The sequence below is a fragment of the Homalodisca vitripennis genome, chromosome 7 (assembly GCF_021130785.1).
Source record: "Homalodisca vitripennis isolate AUS2020 chromosome 7, UT_GWSS_2.1, whole genome shotgun sequence".
In the NCBI taxonomy this organism is placed as follows: domain Eukaryota; kingdom Metazoa; phylum Arthropoda; class Insecta; order Hemiptera; family Cicadellidae; genus Homalodisca; species Homalodisca vitripennis.
Window position 1 is genome coordinate 129561048 of NC_060213.1, and position 27687 is coordinate 129588734.

Consider the following 27687-nt stretch of genomic DNA (forward strand, 5'->3'; position numbering starts at 1 on the left):
GCACCACACCTAGTGGGGTAGCTAACCCAAGAGGTGAAAGATTATTAATTTAATAAATTTATCTCTTTATTCGCTAGATGAATATTTTCTCAGCTAGAAGTAAGCAATTCTGACCTAACTGTTGTAAAGAATCTAGGAGGGGCCATTCTATGTTTGGTATAACATAATATATTTTAATATAAATAAAATCTATATTAAAGTCCTATCTAGTATTAAGTATTGACCATTTGTAATTTGACGCTATTTATTGCACCTTTGTACATAATATGAATAAAGAATGTTTGAATCTTGAGGAAAATAGGGGGGTCTAATTCCACTTTTATAACTAGAGTACGACAATAGGTTTTGGATATTACCTTATCTAAAGGCCTTAAATGCGTTAACATTGCAAGGTGGCATGCCTCACAGGAGGCCTCCCTCTCGGAATATTGTCTTATTAGGTGCGACATAGAGGCGGGAGTAGAGACAAACATGACCCACAGGGTTGAATCAAGAATCAAGATCTTTATTGACCCATTAAGTAATACAAAAAATTACAATAGGCTTCGTCAGTTCCAACAATAAAAATATCACAGCTTGCTAATACATAAAATAACAATAACATATTATGTGCAATAAAATAACACAAACACCAATACTAATATAATACAATACTACATTACATAAAATCTTTAAAATACCCACATTTAACTGTCACTAATATTATAATTCTAAAAAATTCTCTTATGGAGTAAAATGCACGACTTGACAGCCAACCAGAAACCTGCCTCTTAAATGAATTAAAATCTAATACTCTCCATATTCCAGGGAGTTTGTTAAAAAATTTTATTTGTAAATATTTATGACTCTTTGCATATTTTTCTAGTCTAGGAATAAAAATAGGCAGGACTAAGTTGTTTACATTTCTTGTTTGATAACTATGGATACCATTAAAACAGAGGAAGTCATTAATATCTCTTTTACATATATTAAATTTTTGAAAAATGGAAAATGCAGGGTACAGTCATTATATTATGAGTAGTAAGAAAAATAAGCCTTACAACTACTCCTAAACCCTAAACCAAAAAGGATTCTTATGCCTTTTTTTGCCATAAAAAAAACTCTTTCCGCACCAGTTACTACCTCCCCACAAAATATTTGAATACAATAAATGAGCATGAAAAAAACTAAAATATGACATTTTCATCAACTCTTGGCTTACACAGGTCTTTAACTTTCTCAATAAAAAACAAACACGTGCCAATTTTGAGATTAAGTTGTTTGTATGATCCTCCCATAAAAGCTTCTGATCAATAGTGACACCTAAGAGTTTTATTGGCTTTGTCATTTTACTATCTATCTGCATTTGTCTTAAAGTAAACACTATATGTTCTGTTTTACTTTCATTTATTTTAAGATAGTTAGAATCAAACCATACATTGGCTGTGTTAATTACTCTATTAGTTTGATTGAGCACTTTATTTAAACAATTTTCCATTTACTAAGATAGAGGTGTCGTCTGCGTACAATATGGTATCACAATCTAAATTAAGCAGGCAAGTCATTAGTATATAGTACAAATAGCAAAGGGACCTAGGACAGAACCCTGTGGAACTCCAGCAAGAACCTCCTTAGCAGATGAAATCTGATTTCCAACCGATACCATGTGCAATCTGCCACACAGATACGTCTGAAAAAAATTGTAATTGCTCGTTATTTTATTCCCTAATATTCAAGCTTTTTCAAAAGAACACCATGAGAAATTCTATCGAAGGCCTTGCTTAGGTCTAAAAGGGTCATTCCCACAAGTTCATGATCCTCAAAGCTCCTTAAAATCTTTGTCACAGCAATATCTAGGGCCTTAACTGTAGAGTATCCTGGACGAAAACCAAAACTGGCTACATGAAAGAATTTGATATTTATCAAAATAATCTAATAATTGTTTTTTTAAACGCAAGTTTCTTCTACAATTTTTTGAAAATACTGATACAATTGTTATGGTCCTATAGTTATCAATACACATTCTATCACCCTTCTTAAACAGAGTTATAACTTTTGGATGTTTTTAAGCAGTTGGAAAGACAGAAAACGACAGACAAAGATTAACTATATACACTAAAAGGTTTAATTATGAATGGAGACATCTGTTTCACAATTTTGTTTTGAAAATCCATAAATATCCTCACATTTTGACATCTTCAGAGAATTTACAATGTCACATATTTCTCCCTCATCCACACTTTTCCAACAGAACTTTACCGGAGGAAGACGTTTAAGCACTTGTTAAAAAAACACTTCATGACTTAAACCTATTACTACTAGTAGACTGACTTAAACTGCAATATTTCTTTACCAATATGTATATAGTGGTCATTGAACTGATCTGGTGTTATAGGAGGAAGAGATACATCTGATTTGAAATTCCCTGATTCATTTTTAATAATTTTCCAAGCAGCTAAACACTTATTACTAGCTTTATTCATAAACTCATCATTGTGATTAATTTTTGCTTCTTTAATTTTTGCCTTATACAACCTCCTTTGTGTACTATAACAATTTCTCAATTTTACAATCATATTTATATGCTGGTAATTTTAACATATCTCTTAGTATATTTACAAAACTTCTTAGTTTTCTTTAGTGAATCGTCAAACCATTTTGAACAGGTCGGGTTTCTTTCTATCTTGTACCTTATACATTTTTGTACTCTTTGGACAATACTGATTATACACAGATGAAGAGTGTATTTACAAAATATTCAAAAGCAGCATGTGTATCAGTCATTTTAAATAGGGGATCCCAGTCAAATTGAGACACAAGCGATGTAAAAACAAATACATATTTTATCATTTACTTTCCTATAAGAGATATTTTTGTATGGGAAAAAACTGAGGAGGTTGAGAACTTGAAGTTAATTGCCTTGTGATCAGAAATAGCGTAGTTCCACAAACTACACTCAAAATAGTTTTTATCTATATTAGTGACTATGTTATCTATAACCACTATTTTGTCTGGTTGGAAGGTTGTTTGCCTGATACAAATTAAAAGATTTCAGTACATTAATGAGAGTTACTGTTTCTATTTTTTTTTACTTTAAAAAAATCTGTATTGAAATCTGCCCCAAGTACTACTTTAACTGTTGGTTTCTTATTATTAATAAAAATGAGTAACGATTTCAAGGTAATCAAAAAACATATCATAACTTGAGGTTGGAGTCCTGTACAATGAAATAAATAATACATTAAAGGTACTTACATAAATACAGACAGCTTCAAAAATGCTAGTAATAGTTTAAGTGGGCAATATCAATAAACTCGTATGCAATATATATACTTTACTAAAATAGAGGCACCCCCGTAGGGCTCATTCCTGCAGTATGCTGCAGCTAATTTAAAAACCCTCAGGCACATAAAGAGTCACCTCATCATTAAGAAGCCAGTGTTCATTAACTAACACAACATCACATTGGGCTTCATATAACATACTGACAATTCATTTACTTTGTTCCTTATTGACTGTATATTTAAATGCATTACATTCACACCAATGTATCTTACCACAGACTTTGTATAACATGAAATTAAATTACTATTGATAGGACTTGCAGTTTTTAACGGTGGTGTAGTGTGACAGAGGGGTGAGAAGTTTCCCGAAGCTAACTTTTTCACCGGCTCTGCAACCACAGACAGTTCGCAGCTTGAAGTGGATTCCTGTATCTAGGGTGACCCAATATCGAGCTGGACTCATTGACTGGTAACTGTTGTTCATTGCTCCTATACTCATCTTTGAGGGGTGATGTTGGAGTTGATGTGTTCTGCCGCTGGTTGATCTATGGATCAAGACTGACCTTGTTACTCTCCACCAATACTTCACCAGATTCTTCTTGCAAGCCAGTGTTTTCCCAAGCCATTCATGTGCATACCATGTTGTGTGTGTAAGTTTCTGCCCCAGCCATACTTGACTTGACCAGCAAGACATTTGGGTACTTTTTACTAAGAGCTTCAAGTGCTGCATTTGACCTTATTATTTCTTTGTTAACACATGACCACATTTTTAAATCGTAATCTAATTGGAAAATCCACCAAAACTATTTTGGGAATACAATACGTTTGCAAAGTGACCTTGTCGATTACGTTGAGTGCTCTCTCTGCTTCGTTGCGAGCAACATCGTTGGCACCACATATAACAACAAGGGCATCCTCGGGTCCCAAGTTTTTTCACCATCAATGTTTGCAAAATTTAACACTTCCTCTGCTAAAACCACCTGGCCTCACAAAACCGACACCATCCAATGTTTTTGAATAACTATTCACTTGAATAGCCTAAGTCACGTCCATGGCTGTCAGAACATATAAGCACCTTTTGCCTTTTACCATTATGAGTTTCCTTAATTTTTTTAGAAATTTTAGAAATTTTTTAGGGTTCCAAAATCCACCAACTGGAGGGATACAAAGTGTCCCTAGCAGAAGAGTTGGAGGAAATAAAACCCCATTAGAAAAAGAATCTGAATTAGAGAGGTCGGCTCAATTGGTAGAGATTGCCATCATAAAGGCCTATGAGAAGAACTGCTCCCTCAGACAAAATATACTAAAGAAAGATGCCTTGGTGGACTCAAAGGCTAGAAACACTAAAAAAACAAAACAAGAAAACTTCTTAAATGGGCAAATAGGACAGATGACTGGTTCCTATATCAAAATGCCCTAAACAAATTTAAAAAAATTAGAAAAATCAAAATAAAAACTTGAAAAACTTTTGCAAAAACATAAAAAGCCTACCAGAGGCTGCCAGGCTTCATAAAACTCCCCAAACTGATCACTCTAACCGTCTGGAGTCTTTATTAAAGGCTAATGGTAGCCTTAGGGTGAACAAAGAGACTTTAGAATTTTTGCTGGACACACACTTTCCGGGTGGTCTCTCTGCTTGAAATGAGGATTTTCATTCTCTGGCGGAGGAGAGATCTTGTCAGGAGGTTGCAAAAACCAGACAACAGTCAAAAAGAATTTTTTAATCTGAAAGTATTAAATGGGCAATAAGATCCTTCAAACCATTTAAATATCCTGGGACGGAGGGAGTTTTCCCAGTCCTACTCCAAGAGGAAAAAAAAGTTCCAGCTTGTTCAACTTCTTCCAGAAGATAATCAGGATAACACTCTGATGCAGACAAATATCTAAGTGTAGTCCTAGATAAAAGGCTAACATGGAACCCACATATTGAGAACATATTACCCAAAGCAAGAAAGGCCTTCAGAGCTTGTAAAAGACTCTTTGGACTGAAACCTAAAATGATTTATTGGATCTACAAAGCCATCATAAATCCAACGGTCACGTACACTGCTCTTGTGTGGTGGCCGAAATTAGAACAAAAAACAGCGCTACAAAGCTACAGAGTCTTTGAAAGTTAGCTTGTGTAAGCATCACAGGGGCAATGAACATGTTTCAGATTGAGGGCGCAAACATAAGTAAGGGAGGCGTAAAGGTCCTTTCAAGACCATGTGCGGAAACAACCGTCTCTTTCCCTCGAGAATAAATAAAACATAAATGTGAAACTCTCGAATCTTCCACACAATTTTATTTTCATTCCACAAATAATGGCAATAGTTATTTCTAATAGTTTTACCTCGGAATTATTCACACACTACTTCAGACTAAGTTCCAAGCATTATTTGCTAATGCATGAAAATACAGTGGCTATACCAAGATTTGAACTTGTCCTTCAGGTGATACACTCATCTACTTGGGATGGCAATAGGTAAGCTTTAAATACAACTTTGGACTTATAGTTTGCTCAATTTCTCCAGAACATCAATGTGTTTTCAAAAAGCCAGTATAATAATTTAATATTATAAAGTCAAAAACATTCAAGTTAACTGTAGAGCTGACGGTATTAAAACTTAAAAAAAAACTTTGAAAATATTATGCTAATAAACAGTGCAAATTAGTTATAGATGGCAGAAACTGTCGTGCAACGCCTACAAGTCCGAGTAGGCAATCAATAAATAAGAAAACCGTTAATATGTACTTTGGCTTGCAGTACAGTCTTTGTAACTAAAAATGTATTTATTCAAGAGGCATATTTAAATACACAGTTCCTTGTTCTCACGAGACTAGAATTATTGTGACTTTAATGTGCACGGAAATAAAATAAATCTCAAAACGTTACTGTATTTACATATCAAAATGATCTTCAGATATTGACAACAGGTACATTTGCTTGGTAGTTACCTGGCTTTAAACTTGTTCCTTAATTAAAGACTTTAAAAATGTCTTAATTTTAAAATGTCTGTTACAGCGGATATAACTGATGCTAATTTAATGCTATTATGGCTTCACAAATATACAGAGTAGTGTAAAATATTCAAGTTGTTACTCACCACTTTTGTAGGATCTTCACAGATAGTGACTTTGTAGTCCAGCTGTTCCAGGGTACTTTTTAGTCTGCGAACGTCTTCTTCCGATCCCTCACGGAGATCTTTTATTTTATTCACATAATCTCGGATGTTGATGATCAAAGCCAATCCTTTGGGTTTGGAGCCCATTCTGTACACCTGTACGATCATAATACATTTAAACTTAGCGCTCTGCATTGTGTTGTATGATTATATTTTGGTCAAGGTGTACAATAATTAGTTTTATATGGAATGACTTTATCTAAAGAATTTATTGATTTAATAAGAACAATGGTACAATATTCATTTGGTGTTAACCCTACATCGGGCGCTAATCGGAGTTTTCCTCCGTGTATTTTTTATTATTAAAAATAGTACTACTTTTCTGATGTTGGCAGTCGTTTCCCACAGTGTACTTCACGAGCATCTTTCGGGGAATCGAAACAATAGCCTCCCGCTTATCTTTGTCAAAATCTGTCAGTGTGAGGTCTACTTCCGTGCGAGACTGGACGATTCCTCCGTGAGCGCCCGATGGTGTGTTTGTAGTTCTTGGACGAAATCTCCGTGAGCGCCTTATTGTGTTTAGTTTTTATGGAGTAATAATCCATGTGCGCCTAAATGTGTGACCTGTGATGGTTTCTTTTTAACTTTTACAATATATTTTATTTGAATTTTGTGAAATGGAGAATGAAGACGAGATACTTGTCAGTACAGTAACAGGGTGATAGGAAAAATTTCAGTACTCTTTATGGAGTGAACATTGTCGTTATAAGAACCAGAAGGAAAATGTTTTGAAACTTTATGTAGTGTGTAAAAAAATTGTTAGTAAAGAATAAATTTTGATTTCAGAGTAATAATTGACATTACAATAATACAACAATTATTGTATATTATCTCAAAAATTGAAGTAAGTTGTTTTTGTAAGAAGTTAAAAACTAAGTTAATTTCCATATATTATTACAGTAGGTTAAACATTTTTAGAATTAATTGCATTATTCCTTAAAATTAATCATATTGTTATTATAAAATAACATTTTTTAAGATTTTGAATTTCTTATTTGGAAAATTAATTACATAAGAGAGTAATTTTTATTTAATTTCTAAAAATGAATATACTACATTGTAATTATATCAGTATGAATATTTAAACAAATAAAAACAGTTTAAACGACTATGATATCCATTATTCGCTACCCTGGAGGAAACCTCCGTGAGCGCCTGATGGTGTTTCTAATTTTAAGCGCCTGATGGAGAGTTAATGTAACAGGTGTCGACATAAAATACCTTTTTAAACTACGTCTTATAACAAAAAACGTCAATTTGTTACATTTGTTATTGTTTTGTAATACAAGAGTCACAATTGTGATAAATTATGTATTATAATGACCTATATGATATTATTATGGAAAGTACAATAAATGGGAACTACAAATTTATTAAAGAATGGAATGGAAACTAATGATGTGAATATAAACAAAACCAATATAATCCATAGTCAATGTCACAGTTATAAATGTGGTAGGTTTAAATTTTAATCCTTCATTTGGTGAATGCTATGCTCATAGCAATAAGTAAGGTATATTATTGAGTAAAAATTCAGTAACATAAAAAATTTAATACACACAATATATGGTTGTTAAGCTACATGCACTTGACACCACTACTAATGCTTTTGATGGCACAGTCTATACATCCGACTGTTCAATATATACTTTTCTTCCGATCCTCCAGTAGCGTAGCCAGAAATTTCGTTCGGGGGGGGGGGGTCCGAAACCGGGGATCCGGGGGACGTTCTGTGTGTTATTTGCCAATGAGTTCACTGGTAAAAGGTAAAAATGTGGAGCTTTAGTAACTATGCCTTATAGAAAGTGGAAAGATGTAATAGGCAAATTCAACTTTTACAGCAACTCTAGTACCAGATTTAGTAGTACAGATTTAGAAGTCTGCTGCCAAAATCCGCTAAGCTCCGGCTTATGAGTTCCCTTGTTCTATCTGTATTTTATTACTGCTATCCTGCATATGGCAACAGTATCTCTAGGGGAGACATAGATTGGATTCAAAGACTGCAAAATTCTGCAGTTCGATTCATTTTCAATTTGAGGGGCTTTGATCATGTGTCACCCTTCCGAGATGCTGTCAGTTTGTCCCCATGGAAAATGTATGCAGGATCGTGACATGTGGCATGATTGTGACAAATGATTGTACAGTAATTTATTTGTCTTGTTTGGGTGTTTTCTTTAGTCTATAGGTTTTAGTTTTTATTTTTATTTCCCAGTATTATGAATAGTGTAAGATATGACAAGAGTTGTTCTGTAAAGCAGTTGTTATACTGAGAAATGCTTGCAATAAAGGCATTTTTATTTATTTATTTACCACAAATTTTCTTGTATAGCTACAGAAACTTTACGAAGTTCGATTCTGGCCGAGTAGAAGGCACCAATGTGATGTTGCATTCACTGGATAAGAAAGAAGAACAAAACAGAGCTTCACTCAAGTGTATAATTGACACAACTATATTCTGTGGAGAAAATGAAATACCCCTTCGGGGACATTGGGCCACTGACGACCGAAAACCCTTTAGAAAAGGTGGTCAATTTTCTAGCGTTGTTTGGGTAAAGATCAAACTAACGGTCGGAAAATGCACAGGAAAAACTCTACTGATTAGAAGTTCGGCTGCTTTGGGTTTCACTGATAGAGGTATTTATGAATGAGTTATAATGACGATTTTTTGTATCATTACACTGTAGACGAGTACATAATTATCGGAAAAAAAAAATCAATTTAGGTCGGAAATAAAATACACATGAAAAACTCTAATGATTAGAACTTCAACTACTTCGGACTTCAGTTATTGAGGTAAAAGTGGTATTTTTGATTAAGTTAGGGTGACGAATTTTTGTTATCATTAAACTGTACTCGACTAACTATATATATATTGAGGAAAAAATCACTTCCAGTCGGTAAATACAGAAGAAAAGCTCTCTACACATTCAAGTTTTGACGATTTTGGATTTCACTGGTTGAGTGGTTGAGGTAAAAGTAGTACTTATAATTATGTTACGGCATTGATTTTAGGTATTAATTCAATGCCGACTAATAAATATATAATTATCAAGAAAAACAAAAATAATCAATTCCGATCGGAATATACTAAGGAAAATGAAATAATACCTCAGTCAGTGTAATCCAAAGTAGTCGGAACTTCTTATCAGTAGAATTTTTCCTGTGTATTATCCGACCGGAAGCGATTTTTTCAATTTTTCTTCGATAATTAAGTAGTTATTAGTCGGCGTTCAATTGATACCCAAAATCAATATTCTAACATAATTCTAAGTACCAGTTTTATCTCAACGACTCAACCAGTGAAATCCAAAATCATCAAAACTTGAATAGCTTTTCTTTGGTATTTACCGACCGGAAGTGATTTTATTCTCGATAATTATACAGGTACAGTGTACAGTTTAATGATAACAAAAATCGTCGTCCTAACTCAACCGAAAACACCACGTTTACCTCAATCACTGAAGTCCAAATTAGTTGAAGTTCTAATCAGTAGAGTTTTTCAAATGTATTTTCCGACCAAAAGTGATTTTTTTTTATTTTGTTCGATAATTATATACACGTCTACAGTTTAATGACACCTAAAATCAACGTCGTAACTTAATTCTAAGCAGTCATTTTTCGTCCCCAAGACGAATTTGAACGAAGTGGTCGCTAATTTAAACTGTTTGCCATGTTACGGTTCAGGTTACTTTGCCACGTCACGTGACCGCGCCCTATAGAAATACTGTGATTACACTACACTATCCGAAAAGCCGAGCCCAAAAGTATCGTTTGATACTTTATGATTTAAACGAAAGGACAATTATATTTTTAACAACGGTCACTTTGATCAATTAAATCAATCAATTTAATGTTTGTAGACAAGAGTAATGATAACTCTCCTTTTTTCTCCTGCTCCATGCTTCATTTTTCAATGTCTTAAAATTTCGGGGGGGGGGGGGGGGGGGTCCGGACCCCCTGGACTCCCCCCCTTCGCTACGCCACTGCGATCCTCCAAACACTTTGAAACTATTAGTGAAACAACTCACTATAATTAAAATATACCGGAAAATAGTTTTGTGGTTGTTGCATATACGTATATGGTTTTTAGCAAAAAAACTTGTAGTCTTTACATTTTTTTCGTATGTATTGTTAGTGCTATTATAAGCCGTACATGTAAGTTAATACAATAAACCCAATATCTCCTACACATTTGAAGATTTTTCCACGCATTTTAGTGAAATACTTTTAACAAAATACAGTTATTTTAAATGGGACTTATATTTTCTTCATATTTATAAAAAATACACACAATTTTAGAAAATCTTAAATATACAAATTAAAATACTTTTTTTTTGGGGGGGGGGGGGCAAGGATGGGGAATCTGCAGCCAGATACCCTGGAGGTTATTCTTCTTGCCTTTACTCCAGGTTATGCTGGGTTGACTACGTTATAAAGATCGCCGACCCGCTAAAACCCACCCTTTTCTTTTCTGCCCACCTAGCCGGAACCGCTTCATAGCATTCAGCTGTGAAGACAGACACCGCTTCAGCTAAGTGAGTGCCTTGTGCTACCACCTTACTGCCGCATTGTTTCGTCTTCCATTTTTCGTCGAATTATGGAAAAGGCCATCCTGCTGATTGCAGCCCACTTGTCTTCAGACTCCAACATACAGACGATTAGTGTCTCAGGTATCAGGTGTCCGGTAGTACCAAAGCAGTTTGCTTGTGCTTCTGCCCACTTCTCACAGTGGAAGAAGGTGTGTTCTGCGGTGTCTTCCTCCTTGCAGTAACGACAGGTGCTTGATTCGCTTTTTCCAATCTTTTCAAGGTAGTACCGGAAGCATCCATGACCAAACAGAATCCGTGTCAAATGGAAATTTACCTCTCCGTGCCTTCGTTCTGCCCATCTTCTTACGTCTGGGATGAGCCTTCTTGTCCAGGCGCCTTTAGCTGAAACCTCCCATTCCCGCTGCCAACTGTCATACAGTCTTTCCTGTAACATCGTCCTGTCCCTCTCGCCTTGGTACAGGTCTGTTCGTTCCTTCACCAGTAGGTGGGCAGGTGGAGTACTGGCCAGCACTAGAACCGCATCCAGAGATATTGTTCTGTAGGTCGATGTTATTCTCATTGCTGCATTCCGTTGCACCCTGGGAGCCACATCCCTTGCTTTTGCAAACTGCATGGCACTTTGCTACACCGGTGCTCCATACAAAAGCAGAGACCGAGCTGCTGAGAATATGTCTTCTTTTTTCCTCCTTTGGGCCTCGAATGTTCTTCATTGTTCGACTTATAGCTACTGTCATCACAGAGGCCTTTCTTGCGGTTTCCTCAACATGGGGAATAAAGGTCCTTGATTTGTCCAACCAAATACCTAAGTATTTTACCTTGGTCTTAGGTGTGATACTTGATCCTTGCACCAAAAAGGTGATTGGGTGAAGTCTCCTCCTTCCAGCCATAATGATTGCTTCTGTCTTTTGTGGGGCCAATACTAGTCCCAGTTCCTCCAAGTGGCAGCCGACCCGCAAAATGGCCTCATTTGCTCTTTCCATTAGAACACGTTCTGTGCTTCCAATCACAACCAGTGCAAGGTCATCAGCGTACCCAACAACCTTTGCGTTAGGTGGGAGAGCCAGATGGAACACAGTGTCATACAAGACATTCCACAAGGTCGGGCCAAGTACGGATCCTTGTGGGACCCCACTGGTGACTTTTCTTGAGATTCCATTTCCCAGGTCAAGAGTTCTATTCCCTAGGTAGGCCTGAATCATGCGTCTGAGATATGTAGAAATTCCTATTTGTTTCAGACGCTGCAGGATTTTTTGCCACGACGCACTGTTGAAAGCGTTCTTCACATCCAGGAGAATCACAGCAGGAATCTATCGGTGGTGTTGACCTCCACTCACAGCATGCTGCACCAGTTTGACAACTGCATTCACTGCGTCCACTGTCGAGCATCCCGACCTGAATCCATACTGGTTCTCTGACAGAGCATTAGACCTCTTAAGCTCTTCCTGGAGTCTTCCTACCAGTAACTGCTCAAACAGCTTACCCACTGTGCTTAGTAGGCATAAAGGTCTGTAGGAGTCTGTCCTGCCTTCTGGCTTACCAACTTTAGGGATGAGTACCAGTCTCGCTGTCTTCCAATCTGCAGGAAAAATCTCCTCTTTAAAGGCTGTGTTTAGGATAGCAAGAACCTTATCTGGGACAATAGCCACTGCCAGTTTTACCACCTCCGGCGGTATACCATCAGGCCCTGGGCTCTTGTTTGGCTTTATCTTTTTGCCTGCCGTGTTTAGCTCCTCCTTTGTAAAGGGTGGGATTTCCAGAGCAGCGATTTCCTCGTGCTCTACAGGGGGATGCTCGGGGAAAAGGGCATCAACACATTGTGTTAGTGTGTCTTTGTCCAGCACTGGCAAACTGCATCCAAACTTCTTCATAACAATCCTGTAAGCGTTTCCTCATGGGTCTTCTTCAAGTTGGTCACACAAAGCAAGCCACTTTAGTCTCTTGGTTCCCAGGATCTCCTTCTTGTATCTCTGGCGTTCTTGTCTGAGCAGTGTAACCAGCCTTTGGACTTCACCTGCATCTGGTCCCAATCTCCCTCTTGCCCTGGTGACTCGCCTTCGCAAGGACATGCATGATGCTCTAAGAGATGCCATATCTGTAGTCCACCAGTAAACTGATCTTCTCCTGCAATGTTTCCTTGTCCCAAGTACATTTTCGCACACTTTCTGCAGACCCTGGGTCAATTCTTGTGTATCTCTACCTTTTACACAATTGAATTGCCGTCTCAAAGCTTTTTCTAATGCTTCCATTATTTTCATCTGGCCGTACTTTCCATCCTTTTGCTGGTCATGATGTTCGGTTCTGCTCCCTGCGATCAATGTTTAGCTCAAAAAAGATTTGCATGTGATCACTCAGAGTTTCTTCCTCGCTAACATGCCAACCACTGGCATATTCGGCCAGGTCCTCTGTCACAAAAGTGAGGTCAATGATGGAATGATGCTCCCTTCTCCGAAAAGTTGGCACTCTCCCTTCATTTAACACTATGAGGTTGTTTTCTGCAGCCCAGTCAATGACTAATCTTCCTCTTCTTCCTGAGACGGTCTTCCCCCACTCCTCGGCCTTAGCATTGAAGTTACCTCCAATCACTACTCCCTTTCTACTGTTTCTCCTAAAAGTTGCCAATTCCTCCAATCCCTCTTCTAACTCTCTTATTGCCTTTCCAGAAGGGAGGTAGCAGCTACAGACGTAGAAACGTTCAAATTCAATCCATGAAAATGTGTTTCCATGTCCTCGACTTTTCACCATCTGGCTTTGGCTTAAGCTCTTCACACACGACCCTCGATGTGCATCAACTGACCAAGTTCCATTATGCGCTGTCCAGATGTTAGGCTCACTGAGCATGATGACATCCAGCATTTTCTTTCTGGCCACGGCCTGCAGTAAATCTATTGCAGTTTGGCTCTTCATTCCGTTTAGCTGAACAAATCAAAACATTTCTTTTACTCTCTGGACAGTCAGCTCCATTGCAGAAGCAATGTGTCCCTCCTCAAGACAATGGTAGCAACGTAGACGTTCTTCTCGAAGTCTCACTCTGCAGTAGACCCATCCTACCTTCACTCTCCCCATCTGCTCGAGTTGATTTGCTGCAGATTTAGAGAGGATGACTGTTGCTTTCTGCGTCCATATGCTGGTCTTAATGAGGAAACCTTTGCATCCATGGCTGAGATGCTGACTTTCAACGAATCTGCAAGTGCAGTCATTATCTCCTCTTCATTGACATCCACCTCCAAGTCCTTTATATGGAGCACTGCTTTTTTCTTGGGAGCCACTGCATGAATTCCCTCGATGTTTTTGTTTGTGATTGCTTCTCGCAATGCTTCGGCCTTGTCTGTTTTTTCCCCAGCCTGATGACTAGATCACCATTGTTAGATTTTCGAAGAGACATTACATTAGCACCAGTCTCCTCTATGTCCACCTGGCTTTTCACCAGAGCAGCATAGGTTCTTTTGGTATCTGACTTCACCACCACAATCTCTTCAACTTTTTGCCGCGGCTGTCTTTTCCTAGTGACGATACGGTAGCCTTCGTCGTCCGTTTCTTTCTGCGTATGTCCTTTATCAGACCTCTGTCCCTGCTTTACCTCTGTCAGATTTGGTTTGGCTTGCTCTTCAGTCCTTGAAATACCTGGAGTACTATCAGTCCCGGAATGAGACCGCTTGTGCTTGGGTTTATGCCCAAACGTAGCATCATCTAGTCTGATCCCAGGATTCATCTCATCCCGCATCTCTCTTCTTTTCCCTTCTTTTTTCCTGGTGTAAGGACCTGCCTTCTGCATTTCAGTCCCCTTGTCCACTTTTTTGAAAAGCGTAGTTTGTGATGCTTTATCTTCCAAATGTATTCTGGCAAGGAATTCTTTTGCCGAACTGGGGAACGCTGCGGCTTGGAACTCCTGGCAAAAGCCTAAACCACTTCCACAACTGCGCCCTCTTCCATGTCTTTTTCTTCTTGGCTTCTTCCAGTAGCATTTTGAAAAGCGGAGGCCTGGTTGCCTACCACCCGCTTCCCACTCTTTCCTCCATCACAGAATTTGTCTCCCCCAGAATCCGTGAGACAGCCTGGTGTCAAGACACCAGAGAGGGATTCACCTGATTGGCTACCCTCCTGGGGTAATTTGTTTTGATCCTGCAATATTGTAATTCATCACCACCATCCTAAGTTGTTTGTGGGAGCGCCCGCCGATGTCCTTGTCTTGAAAACGTGTACTCGCCGACCGCCATCAGGTACTGGACCCTTCCAGAGAACTCCTCTTCGGCTCCAGCCCCGTATTGAGTGGGCCCCACGCACTTTCACCCACCCAGGGATATTTATTGACTTCCCAGTCTAGATCCATGGTGTCCTGCACTTGGCAGTCATGGCTCTTCACCATGCACCAAGGTCTTGCAATAGAAGAGGCTGTGTTAGCCTCTCTATTACCTGAGGATTGGAAAAGATGTCCTCTTAGGCAGTTTAACCTCATACCCAGAAGCAAATTAAAATACTTCATATATTGTTATTATTCGAAAATGTATTTAAATACTAGCTACCCATGGCTTCGCACGCAATCTTAGAACCAAAGTCCTTATATTACTTAGTAAAAGCAATTATGATGTAATATGATGGAAGTCCTATAAAAATGTTAAAACGTAAGTAGGCATACATCAGGTAGATATTATTTAAGTTTGTGGTAAATAGTATCAGAGTTTAACTTAATTATTATATCATGTTTGGCAAGTGTTGGAGCATTTCTGGTTCTAATTAATTATGTACATAACGCCACAGCTGAAGCTGCCTTGTCATCCCGATCAAGAAAACACAAATCTCAGATCAACAGGTCTCGGAAACTTACTTCGGTCAAAAAGCGTATATTTCCAGTCCTTGTCATATATTTCAGGTTTAAGATATTTCCAGTACTATAGTAGGGTTTGCCTTGTTGTTCTGACGAAGAAGAAATATATATATATATATATATATATATATATTTATGTAGGACCAAGATGCCTTCTTCGGTTAAATAGTGCCTACTTAAGACCATTTAAATTCACTTACCTACTATGTCACAGTTTAACTTGCCATATTGCCTCGATAAAATTTTATATACGTTCAATTATCTAGTTCTCGGAAATCTACTTTGGTCAAAATCGTGTTGACTTAGTTGAGTTTACCTTGTCCTGACGAAGAAAATACACACATAAGTAGGACTGAAAAGCCTACTACGACCTAGGGGAGAGTCCTACCTACTTACTATGTACTTTCGGTATAAGAGGGAAATTCTTATTAAGGTTTTGCAACTTTCCAAAATAATCATTATTTGCGTTACACTTGTTTTTTGGACTGTAGCCAGGGAAAGAATGAATCGTTAAGGCATGTTAGTATTCATTTTTCTGTTTTTCCATTAGCCATTGTTAAAATGTAATATCATAATGTCAAGGAAGCCCGCCAGTTTAACCCTCCAAGTGATAGCGGCTCAGACCGAGCCGTTAGGGACCCCGTCTCAATCGATAACGGCTCGGTCCGAGCCGTTCGTGAAAAACGATGTAAAATAATAACTAGTATCGGAATTCAGCTATATTTTATACTAAACGGTTTAGAAAGAGTTCCTTTACTTGATACTCTATGTCGTATATTTTCAAGCAGATACAAATTAACATTATATGGAACTTGTTGTTGAAAAGTACATTTTTTGGCAGTTTTCGATTTGTTTATGCTGGTGAAAAACATATTCAAAATCAATTTTTCATGTAAATATAAACTACAAGTGTTATACATCTTTGTGTTCAAACTTAAATTGTGAATCTTTTGTATATAATGAATTTCAAATATGTTACTATGGAAATTGTGAAAAATAGCCTCAAAAATATAATTTTTATTGGAAAAATTTGTTTTTCAAGGTCATTAGTAAATAATACAATGAAAAAATTTTCTTGTTAAGTTTTTCTGTATCATTACCATTTAGTACATATTATAGTGAACATTTTAATATATAATATGTTATATTTCAGGTATATTTGATATGTTTTATGAATTAAAACAAAAAACACTGCGCATCATCATAAAAAGGCCTATCACTGTAGAGTAATATGAGTATCACTTGGAGGGTTAAAGTAACTTATGTGAAAACATTCATAATTTTGTTCATTAAGGTTAGTTTTATAACAGTATTTTAATGCATTAGATGATTTTAATTCGTCACTGGCGCAATCTGGAGTAAAATGTACATATTAATGTTTTATTTACTATCTGCATTACACTACCGATCAAGCACTGTTTACTTATAATTGATCAAATTCAAATTTAAACAGATGTTTCAGAAAGTTTTTTGAACTATAGCTGTAAAAATACGTTTCGTTCTTATCATAACATTCGAATGTAAACAAACTAATTTTTCAATTTGAATTCGACTTTATATGACGAAATGAATGTGTTATGGGTGGTAAAAAGCACTCTAAATGTTAATTCAGACCAAAAGCTATACCTGTTCCAAATTTCAGCACAATCCATATAGCAGTTTCAGCGTGATTCGAGGACAAACCTCCAAACATCCAAACATTTAAACTTTCGCATTTATAATATTAGTGGGATGCATCATTTTAAAATATTGAGGACTTCCACAAAATACTCGACATTGTAATTTATGTGACTTTAACCCAAGTTTTTGCTAAGTGAACACTGAAAGATTTCACTTAGTAGTTCTAACAGGGCAAATTATACAAAATTCATGTCTGGTCAGCTCATACTCTAGTACATGCTGGAATCGGTTAACCTCTAATGTTCATCTTTAAGTGATATTGGTGATGGAGGAGAATTTTGGGATACAGTTCGATAAGCGGTATTGGTTTTTTTTTAAATAGAAATATTAACAAGCAATATTGCATAACTACATCCATCAATGTAATCAACCGATACTGATTAATTAATTTGAACAATTACTTAAATCATCGGTTCCAACTGCAAAGACGTTTCCACACCATAAACAAAATCTCTTTTTTGGAATGACTTCAAATAAATGAGAAAGATAGTTAACATTAGAAAACTTGAGCACTGGAACATGATTAACTGCGTTTTTCTTAATCTCACGAGATTGTTTTATTGTTACGATGTTTATAATATTTAAATTACATTTTACTTATTACCTGTCATATGGGTTTGTTTAATGGCTCTTTAATTGCTTATGGTGTTATGTAACTGTGAATATGAAATGAATTTTAAAAATTTCAAATACATGACCTTTGTTTAGTATTTTAGATACACTGATAGTTCGGTTATCGATATATGAAGTATCAATGATTATATTGGGTAATATAAAAACCAGATCCGATTATCATAATTTGCCTGAAAGATGTTCCACCTGATCGTTGCATTTCCAGCCCAAAAGAAAAGAACTCACTTTCTTTAAGTCCCAGTCTTTCCGAGTGACATTGTTCTTCTTCACCTCCCAGTAATTGGCGCCATAAGGATACTCCTCTTCTAATGAGAGTTCATTGGATGCGCTTCCATTTATAAAAACTCGGGTGGAGCTAAACAAACATAACCTTTGTTAGAGCATAAATTCATAACAGTTTTGTCATGATTAAAAACTATTGTATCATTATTACAATGTATACTTTCAATAACAACAACGATAATTTTAAGAGCAGATTTACTATGGAAGACTGAAAGAATAAGAGTTTAACTTGCACAAAAACATGCATGCATTCTGAACACATTGCCCTGTTCAAGCAAAAACCCAAGTTTAACTAAACAAACAAAAAAAACCCAAAAAACAACCAAATCTATTATAAAGCCACTAAAAATAGGCAAATTAAAGGTCTAAAATAATTACAGACAAATCCTTCGTCAAGCTGTATTATACATTCTGTTACACAACACTAGTTTTATTACTTTTTCAAAATGGATGTTTTTATAAAATTGGAACCATTTATAAATCTAAATTCCTGGATGAATTGGACTATTTTCAGTGAGAGAAGATATTGAAGATTGGACTATAATGAAGATATTGAGAAGTCTCCCTCTTCCAGATATTATTTCATTATTAAGATAAAAGTATTAAGATGTAATTCTTTCTGACAACTGAAATATGTGAAGGTTTTTTACGTGTACAGTGGTGCTGAAGTTATCCGTAACAATAGTTTTTACTCGGTCCACTTACAAACTGAAACTATAAATAATCTGAGACTACAAAAAACCAAGTTTTAACACCAAGAATATTTTTTACGTAGGGGGTTTCAATTTGGTGGGAAATATTAATTATCCAAAAATAAATTTCAAAATTTTGTGCACTTAATCATTTAAATATTAAAAACGTATTCACTTTACTACAAAAAAAATAATGACAAAGTTTGGATGTGTATTAATAATATTTTTAACATCAGTCATTACCCATAACCCTACGATAAAAAACAAGGGCATGGAACATTGTTATTACAGGGAAAAAGGTTGTCTCACTACAGCCGGCTTTGATACTTTATTGGTCACTAATGCTTGCTTACTTAAATTGTGTTCTCTGTTGTTACTTAGCACAAGAAGTGATGGAAGACCCATTGCCATTTTCATATTGGGGTGTACAGTGGTTCATTTTGCTGTCATCTGTGTAAGACAGAACATTGCAATGTCTTGTGTGTTTTACTTATACATAATTATATCAAAACCATGAGTGCCACCATAGAAGATCCCGCCAAATGGGAAGTGTGTGTGAGACATTCTACGATTTGTATAGGCTGAATATCACTCTGCAGCCGATATTCCATCATGATTGAAGGTAGCCTACAGCCCAAACATTCAGAGTGACGTGTGATGGGTTGACAAAGAGAAAAGTGGTAGGCTTTTTCTTGTCTGTGATGACCACGAGGAAGTACATAAGAACTCTTGCTTCATGAACTCGGAACGTTCCGAACAATTTTCCAAGTTTTTCGGAGTTTACACGAGATTGTTGAAGAAAACAGGCTATCAAACGTTTTGTCCTTGTTGGGTACCAAAAGTGCTAATCAATATTCACAATAACAACAAAACGATACCTGTTATAGACTTTTTTTGTGGTATGCAAGTGAAAATTCTTGAACAGGATGTTGTTATTGGTGATGTGACATGTGTGGCAAATGTGAATGCTGGGAGAAAGCAGCAAGCAATGGTATGGGAACATACCACCTGTTGGGTATGTTCCTTGGTGGCAGATTTTTATGCAGAGGGTATTTGAAAGACGTAGAACATTATAATAAATAATTTATATTATTTATTATAATGTACATGTTAGAGAGGTTAATTTACACTGAAGATGGTTAAAAACCGAAACACGTGTATGTCAATAAAAAGATTTTTAAAAGGGTTTTAGTTACTTTTCATTACATTAATATATTAATAAATAATTTAATTTGTATGGAAATTATAAGAAAAAATTAAAAATCTGTAGTTTCAAGTTGTATATAGTAAAATAGTTTAATGTGTGAAACTTGAGTTTTTATTTAAACTTGGAAATTACTTTCTAGATGACTCTCGTATATTTCGGCCTTTTATAATGTATCCATACATCCTGCTGGTATTGAAAGTTACCTAAATAAGATTTCCATCATACAGACATAAATATATACAGTTGGTAATCTTATAATTTGAAGTTACAAAACTATAAGTATTTGTTTATACCTTAATGTAAATTTCCTTAATTTTACTAATAATGTTTGGTTCTAAGTGAATAAATTAATCAGTGCAAACTTCATATATATCTAAACTAACAGAACTAAAATAGATTTAAAACAAATAATGTGTTACAAATCTTACTTGTCACCACTGCTCAACAGGCTTGCCAACTCGTTATGGTCGGTCTTATTGAAGGCGTTCAATAAATGGCGGAAAGCACGAGGACCCCGGGTTGTCACGTAACGATACAGATACTCCGTCCTGTTGCTCTCTTCCACGGACTGAACAACATTTGTATTAATTAGTAGTGGCCAGAGTTGTGGGAACAAGAAGGGAAGATTCAAGATCTTTGTTGTTCTTTAAACACATTCAACAGTGCAATAGACTTCGTCAAGTTACTAAAATATTCTAAGCTAAAACTAAAAGTAAACAATTCAGATTCTACCTACTCAATCCAGCCTACCAGTAAATATATAGATCTACACAATTAATAACAACAGTAACCAAACATCCAACAGATCTATATAAATTGACAATAATAACTAAATAACACTATATTGACATATTTAACAAGGATAACATTTTAAAACTCAACAATAGCAGAAATAAATAAATACATTCAATGAGAGATAAAATTAAAAAAATAATGTTGTGGTATCACAATTTAACAAAGCTTTAGTTTTTTTATTAGCTCTCTGTTAACTTACAATATAATTAAATAAAACTAATTTGAAATCAATTAAATATCAAAAACGTAAATATTCAGAAATTTAATCAGAACTTTTTTAAACTGAACTTTTAAAGTGCAGAAAAAATATGTCCAAAGTCATAAGAAAACCTTCAAGCAATAACTGTTACCATGAGGGTTTGACTTCTTTTCAAAAATATCATGATCAAATTGTAATTTTTTGTAAAATTGTACAGTTATAATGGTAATGTTTTTATATATTGACAAGCTAAATCTGCAAACTAACATAGACCACCACAAATATAGTACAAAAACTGTCTTGCCAATGCACCACATGCACAGCCCTGTATGGAAAGAGTCCAACTTAAAATGGCTGGCAACTGTGGAATCATTCTTCTACCAACATCAATAAAGCAGCTTAAAGGACAGCTCTTAAAAAACACAACACGACTTCCTCGTGAGCAGACCAGCATACACACTAGAACAATTTAAAGCGCAAGAGAAGATGACCTACAATGCAATCATCATAATTCACATTTGTAGCATAATTATATTACACTGTGCTTATGACACTATTGCTGATCTATATGAATATGTAACAAAGAAATTTGTCGATTGTCTAAAAAAACTGTAAAGATGAAATGGAAAACGAAGCTTTCCGCAAACTGTTGATAATTTGACCAATATTCAACACAGGAACAATTACCTTCACCAATTTCACTGTCAGCTGAAAAATTTAATAACACTTTTTTTATATAGTTCTCAGGCTTGTGCCACCAATATCATAACATCCGAGTTTCCCAGTTCACACTGTGTAGAAACATTGCTAACACAGTTTAAAATTCTTGGAATATGTTGGTCTCACTGTGGAGAGCCACCTTCTTTCAACAGATGTTAAACCCAAACTCTATTACAAGAATTAAATTGTGCGAGCAATTCTTTGTTTAAAGTTTGTTACTGAGGGTGGGGAAGGTCAGAAAGGACAACAGGATTTCGGACATTTGCCATCGTTATATGTTACAAAAGTTTCGAGGATTCGAATCTATCCTCTTCGTCAAGGGGATGTGAGGTATTAATACGTACTGAAATAAAGAACAGAAAGAAGAAAAAAAGGGAAGAAAAGGGTTCAAACATACCCGAAGTGTTGTGTTGATTCCAATCCTCGAAACATTGAGTTATAGCTTTTCTAACATACAACTATGTCAAGTGAGCACGGTTTCGATGTTGTGAATAGGAAAACTAAGATTTTAGTTATAACTAATTTATTGTTGCCGGGTCATGAAGGTATTCATGGGAATGAAAAAAAGCGGACATCCTCGCCAAAAAGGGAGCAGAATCCACATTGGTGGGGCCTGAGCCAGGTTGTGGGATAGCCTTCTCCAACATTAAAGCTCTGGTCAAAGATTGGGAAAAGAGGACAAGACACAAGAATTGGAGTAGAGCCTCGGGTTTAAGAATATCCAAAACGTTTATCTCTCCTTATGCAAAAGGGTGGACAGCTCTCCTAGACCAGAATAAGGAGGATATAAGACTGATATTAGGAAGGTTGACAGGACATGGCCCTCTGAGGAAGCACCTTTTGAAGGTAGGCCTTAGTCAGAGCAGCGAATGTAGACTCTGTGGAGAAGAGGAGGAGTCAGCAGAGCACATTTGGATGGATTGTCCTGCCATCGTAGAAACTAAGAAAAGATACTTGGGAGCATATCTCCTCAGTCCCAAGGACATTAGAGAACAGGAGCCCTTAAATCTGATTGGCTTTTTCCAAAAGCCCAGGTTTTTTGAGGGCATAAATTAAAGTAAGGGAGGCACAAAGGTCCTTTTAGGACTAAGTGCAGGGACAAATTGTCCTCTTCCCTCAGGAAGGTAAAAAAAAAAAAATTTATTCTGTCAAAGAACCTCTATCAAACTTGGAAAGGTTTCATTATTTTGACCTACATCGTATAATGAACTTCCTTGTAGCCTAAAAGGGTTTACACTGGCTTTAAAAGGAAATTAAAGTCAATATTATGTTAAGGTTGTTTTACACTAGGGGTAGGTAGTTATCTTGTATACTATTATTATTTTAATTGTAATTGTAAATTATGTTCTAAAGTACGTATTATTATTATTATTATTATGTCTTATACAGCATATGAATAAATGCTAATGATTACTTTTAACATTTGACTGGTGGGTTTTCCCCTGTAAGAGTGCCCTAAAAAGTGAGTTTTTATTATTTTTACAATATGAAAAACACTCAATTTAACATTTTTGAAGTTGTGTTGTGTTATTATAATTATGGACAAAATGTATTCTATTTACAAATTATGAATATAAAATAAAATATTGTAATCATTTTCTTATAAACATTCCGCAACCGGCAGCTTAAAAATGAGGTTTCAACATATATCAGATATACCAACAAAATTGTACACAAATAGAACTAAAATAAGTTGATTACTTGGAACAACTTATTGAACACCGTTGCAAGGCGGTAAATTGGAACTGAAAAGAAAGAAACTAAAGAGTAACTGCGATCTAGTAGGATCGATGGAAAATACGTGAAGAAAGTGTTTCTTATCCGTTCCGTGAGATCGCATACATATTTAGGTGAGATTATTCGTCACCAAACATCCTGTAACTCTTCTGCACGGCTATCAGGATTACTGCAAGTGAAACGAAGTGCGCTCCCGACCTCGTTGTGGGATTACCGTCCAAAGGGTTAAACTCTATTATTTACTTCTTAAATATTACTAGTAAGATTTTACTTTCAGCGACGGAGTACTTTAGAAACTGTGATTGACAATAAATATTACTAGTAAGATTTTACTTTTAGCGACGGAGTACTTTAGAAACTGTGATTGACAATAAAGACACCATTAAGAATATTAGAAAAGAGGTGCATACATAACACAGAGATCATAAATTTTATATAAACAGTGCCAATAATTACCTCAGAGACAACGTTTTACTGTTGAAAATGGGACATTACAAAGCAAGAAAATAACAAAATTTCTGAGGAACAGTAAGATCTAGAGAACACATTGTTACTTTACTAATTGAGCGAGTGCCATATAAACAAGCTAAATTCCGAATACAGAAATAAAACTTAAGTGTAAAACTTGCAACCGCTTTTAATTGGACAGACATTACTTTAAAAGAGAACTGATGTTTCACAAGTTTTAAACTCCGAAGCTACAGATTATTACTGGTTATCAAATTATACAATTAAAAGTACAACAAACACCGTAGCTAAGGTGGGAATGATTGATTCATTACGATTGTTCACTTCAGTTCCAATTCACCTCCGATTAGTGCATCGTTTGAAACCTGACGCTGTCACAGACTTGACTCCTGGAATCTGGAGTCAACGTCTGCCTGAAGAGATCCACAAGTCGGCAATGATAAAGCTCAAAACGAACTTTTTATATTGTTTCAACATCAGAGACACCTAAACTACAAAATCAAGTGTAAACTAGATGAATAAGCATTCTCATTGTCCCATCAGGTGCACTACGATGTTTTATACACGATCTTGTATACACTCGGATGCTCCACTATGCTTTGAGATCTAGTCCAAAACATCTTAGTGCACTCAAGAACAATTAACTCAAAAAAAAAAATACAGGAAGTATATTTTAGTGACTAAATAGATCCTGCAGAGTAGTCGGCATTACCACTACACACATACATGTAATGTTTGTGAAAATAACTTTTCTCGGATGGTTCTATAACATACATTTATAATTATCATTTATTTATAATAAAATCCAAACTTTTGGGTAATCACAATATGGGCACACAAAACAAGAAGAGTACTTACAAGAATCTCATTCACCATAAAGTCATTGAACATTCCCCTCTCTTCTCTGAGTGCCCCAAACACAGCATCAAAGTTATGTGTACGCTTCACCAATGTAGTCATATTTGATAAGATTTTATCTCTGTCCTTCTTTTCCATTTCCAGTCCCTTCTGAACGCAGTCACTGTGGAAAGATTAATACGTTATTGGGTGTTAAACAGCACAATAAGTCAGTTCGATTACAAAATCATAATACCTTTAGACTGTAACACGTGTTTATGTGCAACCCTGCTTATACACTAAAAGAACATTAGTCAATCTTCTCATGTCCTACAATACCTCGCATGTTAACATGTCACTGCTTGTTTGGCTAAGGAGATCTTAGATAGTGTTACACCTGATGTTGCGTTGAAAACATACTACTACGTTAATATTCACAATTATTGGACTTATTGTTGTGGAGTGTTATTGGATTAGCGTTTGTCCAACAGAAGAGCTGCACGATTAATTTCAGGCGTTCCGGTAGATGTACATTGTAAACCGCCCTGGGATTCTTACTCAGCCATCCATTTACGTACTGTATACTGTCCTGTACATTGAACATAACCTATTAGGTATTTCAAGTACGCTGATGTTCATTCTTTTTAAACCAGACATAGTCAGATTAGTAGAGTCAGGTGAATGTACAGTAGTATGTAAAATAGTTCTGAGTTATCAGGACAGACAGAAAACATTGTTATTACCATGTAATTAACATTGTTATTAATTGTAATTAATACATTAATTATTTAATGTAGTATTACCAGAAAATATTAAATAAAATTAATTTAACCACTATTTTAAAGCTTGTTTACATTAATTATAGTCTTGAAAGCATAGAGTAAGCTTAATAGTAACAACTTATTTCAACCTTTTCTGTAACTGCTGCTGAGCACAATAAGAAAATATCCAAATAAAAAAATTAAAAGTTTTAGTAAAAATATACTTTTAACTGTACATTTTTGTAAACATTAAGTATATAATGCTTGGTCAGTACTGTAATGCAGATATCAAAGCCAAAGTTACTATCTAAACTATAACTCAACTATAAATTTAAAAACTGTTATAAAAATCCATCTTTGTTGTCTTTTGATAGAAATAGACCTTTGTATGTATGTATATCAAAAAGATGCATTGTATCTGTGTTGTATGAATGACTCATGAAGATGGTGGACTTTGGCGTCTGATAGTTTAGAGAAAAGGATGTACATTTTGCATTATTATTAAAAATATTAAATGCTTTAATTATATGTAAAACAGAAACAAATATGCAAGTATTTTCACCTATTTGTGAAATATCTTTTCTGAGCCATTTAAATGCTAAAATAAAACCAACTTAAACATTTATTTCAGATTATATCAAAATACTACTAATAGCTAGAAAAATGCAATATTCTATTCCACAAAAATGATTCCACCTATGGCAAATAATATAATTGCAATATTTTATAAAAATACTGGCTAAGTGTATTATTGATAAATTTGTTCTTAACTGCTGGGTTTTGATTCATGTTTTACTCTATGATCAATATTTAATCAGAAAGATTCCATCAAATTTAAGTACAAGTAATTTTGGGACATGAATAGTCTCAAATCTAGACTTGTTTACAAATCATTGGTTTGTTTGTCTACGAGGAATTTATTTTATGACTTACTTTTTTCTGTGATTTTTATTTGCAGTTATAAGTTCATATTTTTGGTAAAAAAAAAAAACTACTAAAGGTGAAATTCCAAATAAGGCCATTATACAAAAATAGTATTATGGCATATTTCAAAATATAAGAATATTTGTTGTAATTAATTTGGGAGGATAAAAACTGTACTTTGTATTGATTTAGATTATTCAAATGAATAATAATTTTTTATATGACTACAATATCAGCAATACAATTTTTTAATGGGAAAAGGAAATAAATGAGAGAGGAACTTATAATCTGAGAAAGGACTCTTAAACCTGACCACTAACAATTCGTCCAACTATTTCCATCATTGGGAAAGATGATCTGTCATTGTTCAACCTGCTTTGGCATCTGATAGTTTAGAGCAAATCAGTGCTAGAGTGCTCTAGGTGAAATTGGTGGAACTAGCAAATTGTGTTCAATTGGGGAGTGCCACCATGTTTAGTGTTAAGGCTTTAAAGCCACGAGTCACCCGTGACAAATAGTGTGGCGAACGTGTTACAAGAATTCAAGATCATGTTCCTACCCTGTCTTTACATTTATTACAGTTTGATTCAATTAAAAGAAAACTTAGAAAGCTTTATAAGTAAGCAGGATAATAAAGACTATAGGATTAGGAAAAATATTTGCTTGATCTAGTCATATGACTTGGAAAAACCAGACTTAGCCATTTATTTTAAGATTTAAATTATTTCATAATTTACTTCAAACGGCATGGAATGTTACATGAAATAAATTTAAAACAAGTATAGAAAAATGGCTTATGGACAAAACATTTTATTTTGTCAGTGATTACGTGGCCTGTAATAGTTCTTTAAGCTTTTATTAATTTATTTTAAAAATATTTTATTGATTCTTATTAATTTACAAATTTATATTCCTGTTCATTACTATTTGTTGCTTAGTAAATATTAGACTGT

The 27687-nt window shown here is 35.4% G+C and overlaps 1 protein-coding gene across 2 annotated transcripts in view; it reads right to left on the reverse strand.

Moving 5' to 3' along the window:
• The window catches only part of LOC124366320 (caspase-3-like), a 62745-nt gene that overhangs the window by 28963 nt on the left and 6095 nt on the right, over nucleotides 1–27687 (reverse strand). For both annotated transcript variants that reach the window (XM_046822777.1, XM_046822776.1), the window contains exons 2-5: nucleotides 25071–25233; nucleotides 20722–20861; nucleotides 18338–18467; nucleotides 6350–6523 (exon numbers count right to left, since the gene is read on the reverse strand). In XM_046822777.1, the coding sequence (XP_046678733.1) occupies nucleotides 6350–6523; nucleotides 18338–18467; nucleotides 20722–20861; nucleotides 25071–25208 (582 nt within the window). In that variant the 5' untranslated portion in view covers nucleotides 25209–25233. The remainder of the gene's footprint in view (nucleotides 1–6349; nucleotides 6524–18337; nucleotides 18468–20721; nucleotides 20862–25070; nucleotides 25234–27687) is intronic.